General features: G+C 39.4%; 1 protein-coding gene across 1 annotated transcript in view; it reads left to right on the top strand.

Annotated features, from left to right (window-relative positions):
* Positions 1–1145: 1145 nt before the first annotated feature.
* LOC108513556 (sex comb on midleg-like protein 2) overlaps positions 1146–10324 on the top strand; it is a gene marked incomplete at its 3' end in the record, with an annotated part of 18639 nt that continues 9460 nt past the window's right edge. Inside the window, exons 1-2 of the mRNA XM_017849344.1 lie at positions 1146–1191; positions 4536–4604. Coding sequence (XP_017704833.1) covers positions 1170–1191; positions 4536–4604 — 91 coding nt within the window. The remainder of the gene's footprint in view (positions 1192–4535; positions 4605–10324) is intronic.

The raw sequence follows: 10324 nt of genomic DNA, 5'->3' as shown, positions 1-10324 counted from the left end.
TTTTTTTTTTTTTTTTTGAGACAGGGTCTCACTCTTATGCCCAGGCTGGGGTGCAGTGGTGCAATCTTGCCTCACTGCAGCCTTGACCTCCCCAGGCTCAGGTGATCCTCCCACCTCAGCCTCCCAAGTAGCTGGGACTACAGGCATGTGCCACCATGCTCAACTAATTTGTTTTTTTACTTTTTGTGGAGACAGGGTTTTGCCATTTTGCCTAGGCTGATCTTAAACTGCTGGGCTCAAGAAATCCACCCGCCTTGGCCTCCCAAAATGCTAGGATTACAGGCATGAGCTACTGCACCCAGCCTATGAATGTGTTCTTCATAGGTTTCCTTTAAGTGCCAGATTACCTTCAGTTATACACATCATCATGTTCTTATTACAGGCACATGGAGTAATGGTGGGATAGATAGCCTTTTGCTATATTAGGTTTATCCATGTACTTTTTTTTATAGCACTTACGTTGTGTTTTGTTCATATGCTTATTTCTGACTAGACTGAGATCTTGAAGGCCAAGGACAGTCTGTTATTTATCTTTGCTGCAGAATGCCTGGCATATTGAGGACATGCAGGAAAACTTTGAATTAATGAATTATAGCTCAAAATACACAAGGCTTCTAACAAATAATTCTTGTTAGACTTGACTCTTGCAGTTCTTATAGATTTTCCCAACATAGTCATAATTCTTGTACCTCTTGGCAACATGATGTAGCAGAAGTGGGCTTCCTGGGATAGGCCTCAGTTTGAATCCTAACTTTGCTAACCTACCAACTGTTCTTTTTTACTCAATTAATTTTAAAATTTGAGTCATAATTTACATACCATAAAACTCACCCTTTTAAGGTATATAATTCAATGATTTCTAGTATTTTCACAACAAGGTATACAACCTTCACCACTATCTAATTCTGGGACACTTTCATTACCCCACAAAGGAAACTTCATACCCATACTCATGCCCATTAGCAGTCATCCCTCAATTCCTTCTTCCTCCATTCCCAGGCAACTAGGCATATACAAATCTTAGCATTTTTCTTCAAGGGAAACAGATTAAATTGATCTGGCCTTATAACTGACTTCTAATGCTCTTTACCCTTCAGAAATGTATTATGCTAAAAGGAGGCATTAATTGGTTTTTCTCCTTGTAGGAAACAACACCAAATACGGATACCATGGGACAAACAGTGAATGAAGGTAAGATTTACTTGCTAAAGGTAATAATGTTTTTAGTTACTCATTTGGAATGAATATCTTCTGGTATACTGAACTTTTGAAATAAAGCCTTTAAAAAAATAAATTTATAGGAGACGCTAGGTGCTTAGAATTTGAATTTTAGAACTGAATAGCTATTAAAGGTCACTGTCTTTCCTTGCTAGTTATATAAATGAGAAAACTGAAACTTAGGGAGGTTAAGGTCATACAACAGTTTGTGACAAAGCCAAGATTAGACTCCAAAGAGTGATTAAAATATGTTTTATTCTGTTTTGCTCTATGAGAAGTCTGCTCACTATTCCATGAAATGCCACACTCATTTGCAGTCAACTTTGTGTTGTATCTTCCTTCCTATAATACATTCTTTACACATTGGCCTTCCTACATCCTGTTTCTCCTTCAAGTGCTGTATCTCTCATGACTTTTCCTCTGGCTGAATGCTGAGTACTAAATGCTTCTCTAGAAGCTAAGCATGCCTTTACAGTTTTACTTTGTTTTCTATTAGAAAAATCTTTCTGTCGAACTATTTAGTAAATATAAATTTGTACTTTTTTTGTACAGATTCAAGTTTGGCTTTTGGTGGAGGAGGAGAGGATAAGATGACTTCATAAGTGGTGTTGTGTATTTCTCACAGTAGTCTCCTAATATGTAGTTATCTCTCTCTGTCTTTTTTACAATTTTATTTTATTTTATTTTGAGATGGGTTTTGCTCTGTTGCCCAGGCTGGAGGGCAGTGGCATGATCATGGCTCATTGCAATCTCTGCCTCCTGGGCTTAAGTGATCCTCTTGCCTTAGCCTCCTGAGAGGCTGGGCCACAGATGTGAGCTACCACGCCTGGCTAATTTTTTGTATTTTTAGTAGACACAGGGTTTCGCCATGTTGGCCAGGCTGCTCTCGAACTCCTGACCTCAAGTGATCTTCCTGCCTTGGCCTCTCAAAGTGCTGGGATTATAGGCGTGAACCACTGTGCCTGACCTTTTTTTTAAACATATTTTTTTTTTTTACAGAAATGAAATTACTCAGACTGAAGTGCAGTAACGTAATCACAGCTTACTGTAACCCCAAACTCCTGGGCTCAAGTGATCCTCCTGCCTTGGCCTCCCAAGCAGGTGAGGCTGCAGATGTGTGCCACCACACCTGACGAATTAAAAAAAAATTTTTTTTTTTTGTGGAGACTGGGTCTTGCTGTGTTGCTCAGGTTGGCCTCAAACTCCTGGCCTCAAGCGATCCTCCCTCCTTGGCTTGCCAAAATGGTGGGATTACAGATGTGAGCCATTGCATCCAGGCTGGTTATCTCTTTTGTGATTTTCACATCACAAAAGTCATGGATGGCTATTGCCTAGATCCATTCATTTATTAGTAGTTATAAAATGAAGGTATTCTATCATTATTCATTAGCCAGAAAATTTCTATATAGAGGAACTACCTTTCTTCAACCACTCAGTTGAAATCATTTAAACAGAAAGCAGCTCATATGTCCCTCTCAAGTGTTCATATATCTTGAAGAGTCACTCAGTCATAACTAGTAAGTAGATCTGTTATGTTGAATGGCATCATTCTTAGGTCCTTCTTTAAGAAGTTTTTCACTTGACAATTAGAACATCAATAAGGGTAAAACAGCAACAGATGAAAACACAAGTTTAAATCCATGAGTTCATAATGATTATAAAAAGCAAAACAAATAAAGCTTACTGGTCATCTGTGGAGAATGCTAAGAGATCTAGCTCATCACTTTGAAAACTAGAAAATACAGGAAAATAATAAAGTGTTGATTGTGATTTCTCTATGTGATCCATGCCTTAAGGTAACTGAATGGTTGAAGCATGGAAGCTTCTCTCTATAGAAGTTGTCTGGCTAATAAAGAATGATAGAATTAGAATACCTTCATTTTGCAACCATTCATAAACGAATGGATCTAGGCAATAGCCATCCACGACTGTTCACATCACGAAAAGAGAGATAACTAGATATTAGGAGCCTCCTGTGAGAAATACACACCACCACCTGTGAAGTCATCTTATCCTCTCCTGTCCCACCAAAAAGCCAACCTTAAATCTGACCAAACTCTTCTGGATTGAAATATGAATGCCAATTTAAAGAAAATACAAGAACCAGAGGAACCCAACTCTATGGGGAAGTAGTCAGCAAAATCCAGATGGGAAAACTCGAAAGGACCAACCAACTGGTATTGTCAGCAAAAAAATTGTAAAGGGAAAGAATAAAAATGAGAAGAAAGGAGGAAAACGCCTGTAGATCAAAAGAGGCCTAAGAGACATATCAACCATTGCTATGTGTGTGGACTTATTTGGGTTCTGAATCCAGCACACACACTGAAAATAGTTAAGACAATTGGGGAAATATGAACACTGGTTATTTGATGATTTTAAGGAATTATGGTTAATTTTTTAGATGTAATAAAAGTATTATGCTTAAATTTTAAAAAATGAATCCTTTTAGAGATACATACTATAATACATGTGGATGAAATGATACATATTAGATTTGGTGAGGTTACAAGGTCCAGTGTTACTTGAGCTCTTTAGCTTAGCACCAAGAAAATCTCTGCGCAGTCCATTGAATTACACTGTATTGTAGCTTCTCTGTTGTGTTTTGAACTCTCAAAACCATCCATTTTATTTCTAGGACATGTTAATTTAAACATTGTAAAGATCAATCAGCTCATTTTGATTTATTGATGCACTGAATTTTTTTTTTTGAGACGGAGTCTCACTCCGTCGCCCAGGCTGGAGTGCAATGGCGCGATCTTGGCTCACTGCAACCTCTGCCTCCTGGGTTCAAGTGATTTTCTTGTCTCAGCTGCCTGAGTAGCTGGGATTACAGGTGCCCGCCACCATGCCCGGCTAATTTTTTGTGTTTTTAGTAGAGACAGGGTTTTGCATGTTGGCCTGGCTGGTCTCAAACTCATGACCTCATGTGATCTGCTTGCCTTGGCCTCCTCGAGTGCTGGAATTACAGGCATGAGCCACTGCGCCCAGCCTGATGCATTGATTTAACAAATGCTTGAGAGTGTTGCGATGCCAGGTCCTGTTTTAGGCACTTGAGGATACCACAGTGAATGAGATAGATAATAAAATAAATAAATCTCCGCCCTTTTGGAGATTTCATTTGAGTAGAGTGAGACAATAAAATAAATGAACAAATTATAAAATGCATAGTATATTAGAAAATGGTAAGTCCTATGTAGAAAATGAGGGTATTAAAAAACTAAAATTGGCTATTTAACATTTTTTAATTTATATTTTTCTGAGTGCTCTTTCAAGCTGTTGCTGTGGCCTCCCACTATTGCTATTTTCTTTTTTATTAGATTCCATGGATGTCAAGAAGGAGAATCAAGAGAAAACTCCTCAGTCAAGTACGTCTTCTGTACAAAGAGGTAAGTTTTAAAGTAATTTAATACAGCATAGTTTTTTCCTCACTAGTGTTAAAATTAACTTTAAGTGCAAATTTTCTTATTGTTTTGATTTCTTATTGTATAGTCTGTATACCGTAAACTTCTGTAAATATAAAATCTAATAAGAAAGGTCAAAAATTGTATTTTATTTTGAAAATTTTACTTTGGTTTTACTTAGAGATTAAGTTGACATGGATTAAGTAAAAGGTAGCTTTGTATATTTCAGTGCAAATTTTCCTAAATTATAGGTATCTAGTTATTAATTGCCTGTATATATTACCAATTTAAAATAATTTGGTTATTAGCAAAAACCCTTCTAACGTTATAGTCAACGTGAAAGCTTTTTTTTTTTTTCTGGCCATGGTGACTTTGGGCACATTACTCAACAGCTCTTAGACTCTTTTTCTTCTTCTTTCTTTGAGACAGAGTCTCACTATGTCACCCAGGCTGGAGTGCAGTGGTGTGATCTTGGCTCACTGCAACCTCCACCTTCTGGGTTTAAGTGATTGTGCCTCAGCCTCCCAAGTAGCTGGGACTACAGGCGTGTGCCACCATGCCTGGCTAGGTTTTGTATTTTTAGTAGAGATGGGGTTTCACTGTGCTGGCTATGCTGGTCTCAAACCTCCAACCTCAGGTGATCCACTCGCCTCAACCTCCCAAAATGCTGGGATTACAGGCGTGAGCCACTGCGCCCGGCTCTTTTTTCTTCTTTATAACACAGGGATAATGATAGTACTTATCTCATGGTACTACTGGAAATAAATAGAGGAAATGAATTTAAAGCACCTAATATAATGCTTAGGCATATAGTAAGTGTTTAGTAAATGTTAATTTATTAATTCATGTTCCTTATTATGACCAGCACATGTATAATATTGCATCAGAGACACTCAGGAGATGTAATAGAATCTGATGCATTGGGCCAGGCGCGGTGGCTCAAGCCTGTAATCCCAGCACTTTGGGAGGCCGAGACGGGCGGATCACAAGGTCAGGAGATTGAGACCATCCTGGCTAACATGGTGAAACCCCGTCTCTACTAAAAAAATACAAAAAAAAAAAAAACTAGCCGGGTGAGGTGGCGGGCGCCTGTAGTCCCAGCTACTCGGGAGGCTGAGGCAGGAGAATGGTGGGAACCCGAGAGGCGGAGCTTGCAGTGAGCTGAGATCTGGCCACTGCACTCCAGCCTGGGCGACAGAGCGAGATTCAAAAAAAAAGAATCTGATGCATTGGCTTGCTCTTAAATGAGAAAATAAGTCATATGTACACAAAAGGCATTAAAAAATAACATAGCAAACTGTTGTTTTACCAGACATTTCTAGAGATTTCTTGCCCCTTGTGTTTCTGTTGTATTTGCCCTGCCAGCCCCAGTGCAGAGCAGTTCACCCTATGACTTTCTGTTCCTGTGTGAGATTGCCTATAGAGGTAATCCCCCTGGAATTGTTGTCTCTCACTGTAGCTGGGCCCTCAGTGCTCCCTTAACTTTCTTTCCCATGGCCTTATTTGTTCTTCAACTCTTCCCTGTGGCCCCCAAATCCTCTGAGCTTTGAAATGGAGGCCATTGAATTAGACTGTTCTTTATCCCTACAAACTCCTCTCCATGTGTTTTTAAAAATATAACAGCTTTACTGAGATATAATTCACATATCATATAATTCACCTATTTAGAGTGCACAATTCAATGGTTTTCAGTATGTTCACAGAGTTGTGCAACCACCACCACAGTCAATTTTAGAACATTTTATCCCCTAAAAGGAATCCTGTACCCATTAACAGTACTCCCCATTTCCCCTAGTGCCTCCTCTCTCCCCCAGCTCTAGGCAAACACTGGTCTACTTTCTGCCTCTATAGATTTTTCCATTGTAGACATTTAATTAAAAAAATAGATTACTTAAGTTGATAGCCATCTGCAGGTACTTCTCAGGCCTGGGCCCTAACATCCTATTTTAGAAATCAGTGAGTGACTACCAGAAGGTAAGCTCCAAGAGAGCCAGGGTTTTAATCTGTTTTATTAACTGATGCATCTGCAGTACCTAGGACAGTGCCTGGCACATGCTGATGACCTGCTATGGGAATCCGGTTATGAGCAATACAGACATGATTCCTGCCCTCTTTTATTGACTAACTGATTGAGACAAGGTCTTACTCTGTCACCCAGGCCGGAGTGCAGTGGCATGATCATGGCATATTGCAGCTTTGACCTTCTGGGCTCAAGTGATCCTCTCACTTCAGCCTCCTGAGTATCTGGGACCACAGGCGTGCACCACCATGCCTGGCAATTTTTAACAATTTTTTGTAGAGACAGGATCTCCCTGTGTTTCCCAGGCTGGTATTGAATTCCTAGGCTCAAGCGATCTGCCCACCTCAGCCTTCCAAAGTGCTGGTATTACAGGTGTGAGCCACTGCACCCAGCCTCTTACCCTCTTTGAGCTTAGTGGGAAAGATAGAAATCAACAGATGCCTAATTATAGTTGTGATAAATGCTGTGAATTAGTGGATGCTGATCATTCAGCTGAGAAATTTCTGTCTCCAGGTATTTTGCCCATCTTCACATAGCTTGTGATCCCAAGGATAGCACTGGTGGAAGACATGATTCTGATTTACTCTAGAGAAGACCAGGGGAGCTCACATGGGTTATATTCAGTGCAAAAAGATATTGGAGCTAATGTGTGGACTAGAATAGAGTACAAGTAAAAGAAGAAAAGAGACCATGGGCATATGTGAATAACAATCAGATCACAAGGTTATATATGTATCGTATCAGTTCCCAGGCCTCTCTTCTGAGATAGAATACTGCCCCCATCCCCAATCTGTCAATGGAGATATGATGCAGAGACAGACTGGGACCTCAGGCTTAACTAAGACTTTCTGACTGTTTTGACTTCTGGTTGGGAATTCCAGTGGTGGTATTGATGTAGATGTGTCAAGTCTAAATTAATAAAGCCTAGAGCTTTGTGTGTTTCCCCTATGTTATTGGTAGAGTCTGAGCACGTGGGCAGCCAAGACGAACAGTTTTATCAAGATGATTAAGAATTTTGCCTTATGGAAAAAAGGGAAAACAACAACAAAACAACAAAAAAAACCTGACGCTCCAAATGGGAAATGCTGGATATGGTCATTAACCAGTAATTTGATAGAAAATAATACTGTAGAACACTAGTATAAAGGATTTGCTAGCTCAGATTGTAGCCCATTCAGACACAAATGGTAATAGAATATTTTTAAAATTTGTGTTATGGAGATGAATTAAGTATTTTCTAATATTATTGAAAAATTTTACAAATGTCGTTGGTTTATGGAAGAGTGTTAGTTCTTTGGGTATTCATTTCCTGCTTGTTATTTCTGACTTACACTCTTTTCCTCCAGGGATGTCAGCTTTGTAATGACATCCGTCCATCCCAACTAAATTTTTTTTTTTTTTTTTAGACGGAGTCTCCCTCTGTTGCCCAGGCTGGAGTGCAGTGGCGCGATCTTGGCTCACTGCAACCTTTGCCTCCACCTTCCGGGTTCAAGCGATTCTCTTGCCTCAGCCTCCCAAGTAGTAGCTGGGAGGCATCCGCCACGACGCCCAGCAAATTTTATTTTATTTTATTTTTTTCTTAGTAGAAATGGGGTTTCGCCATGTTGGCCAGGCTGATCTCGAACTCCTGACCTCAGGTGATCCGCCCACCTCGGCCTCCCAAATGCTGAGATTATAGGAGTGAGCCCCTGCGCCCGGCCCATTTTGTTCTTTTTAAATGCTCTCCAAGGTCATATGGTAGTAGAGCTTCACTTAGAATCTGTAGTGCTAGGGGTCAATCACTGAAACATCTGCTCTGTTTAGTTTGAAGCCATGGATTTCAGTTTTCATTTTTGACAAAGTTATTCAGTATTAATAAATTTAAGCACAACTATGACTTCTAGTTTTATAATGTGCCGTTTATTGAGTGACTTACATATATGCTACTTTATTTAGCTCTCAACATATCTAGTACTATGTACATTACTTTTCCCATTTTATAAATGAAGGAACTGAGGCTAAGAAAGTGAATGACTTGCTTAGGGTCACATAGCTAGTAAGACAGCCATACTGGAAGCAGGCAGATCTGACTCTAAAGCCCACATTCTTTTTTTTTGTTTTGAGATGGAGTCTCACTCTGCCATCAGGCTGGAGTGCAATGGTGCAATCTCGGCTCACTGCAACCTCCACCTCCCGAGTTCAAGCAATTCTCCTGCCTCAGCCTCCCAAGCAGTTGGGATTACAGGTGCCCACCACCACACCCGGCTAATTTTTGTGTTTTTAGTAGAGATGGGATTTCACCATGTTGGCCAGGATGGTCTCGAACTCCTGACCTCAGGTGATCCACTCGCCTCAGCCTCCCAAAGTGCTGGGATTACAGGCGTGAGCCACCGCACCCGGCCCTAAAGCCCACATTCTTAGCACTCTTCTCTGATGCATGATTTTCAATGCTGGTGGTGCTTGCTTCACATCTGGAAGTGGAATCAAACCCAGTATTTTCTTTTAAATGAAACAGTCTCTTAGATTTATTAAACAAAAATAAGGTGCAAAATGTTATGTGTGACATGCTTAATACCACATATATGTATACATACATACGGAAATGCATACACACATATGTAATGGTGGTACACTGGAGCTGGTTCACACTGGCTTGGGAGAACCAATTGTGTACATCTTTTCCCAATTTGGTGGTTGGTGGTTTTACCTTGGCACCTTATAGTCAACCATGGTGGTCATATTTACATCACAGAAATCTGCAGACGCTATCAGTCAGGTTTTTTGTTGTATTTTCCAGAAAGCTGGTTGTTAAACATTATCAGCACTCTGTAGGTTTTTTTTGTTTTTTGCAAGGGGGGAGTCATCTAAGTATATCTTTTGAAGGAAATGTAAGAAACTGGTAAACATAGATTCTTCCAAGAAAGAAAACTGTCAAACCCAATATTTTTATAGTGAGGAAATTTAACAAGAGTATAGAAAAGCCTCATGAATGATGAGAATTAAACATCATGTGAATTACTAGTTCGTTCACTACTACTATCAAGTCTTTTTCTCAGTGTCTTGACAGTGTGGCTGGCACAGTGAAATGATATGTTCAAGCCAGACAGTGTGCTCTGCTTTCTGATCTTCTCTTCTAACATTATAATATGTCATGAAGACTAAGGAAGGACAGCAAGAGTCTGTAGAAAATGTAGGTCATTAAAATAATCCATATTAGTGACTGTACTGATGACTGGTTTATTGCTTTGTTCTGCCACCATCTTCTTGACACTCTGAATGGAGATCTAATAGTCCATTGAGAAACTACCCTGGTTACCAGATTTTTTTCTTTCCATAAAGCATTGCAGGGGTAAAATTCTGTTTGACCACACACTAAACACCTTTAGCTCCCTGTGAATAACAAAGAAGTGCCTTCACATTAATGGAATAAAGTGGTGAAAACATATTTATTGAATAAATTTATATTAGAGACAGATGGGTAGACTTTGCTATTACTCTGTAACAATTTCTTTAGTTATTTCTAACATCCACATTTTTAGAATCACTGTGCTGTAGTCCACATTACAATGAGAGTATCTAGGTTATAATTTATATCTGAGCCATTATTATGAGGATATCATCTGATTTTAATTTTATGCTGGTCATGAAATGTAGATCAAGATGTTTGAATCTACTCTTTTGGAAGATTTTTTTTTTTTTTTTTTTT

The sequence above is a fragment of the Rhinopithecus bieti genome, unplaced genomic scaffold, assembly GCF_001698545.2.
Source record: "Rhinopithecus bieti isolate Rb0 unplaced genomic scaffold, ASM169854v2 scaffold_33241, whole genome shotgun sequence".
In the NCBI taxonomy this organism is placed as follows: Eukaryota; Metazoa; Chordata; class Mammalia; order Primates; family Cercopithecidae; genus Rhinopithecus; species Rhinopithecus bieti.
Note: the sequence above shows the minus strand (reverse complement) of the source record. Positions and strands in the feature narration are given on the sequence as shown.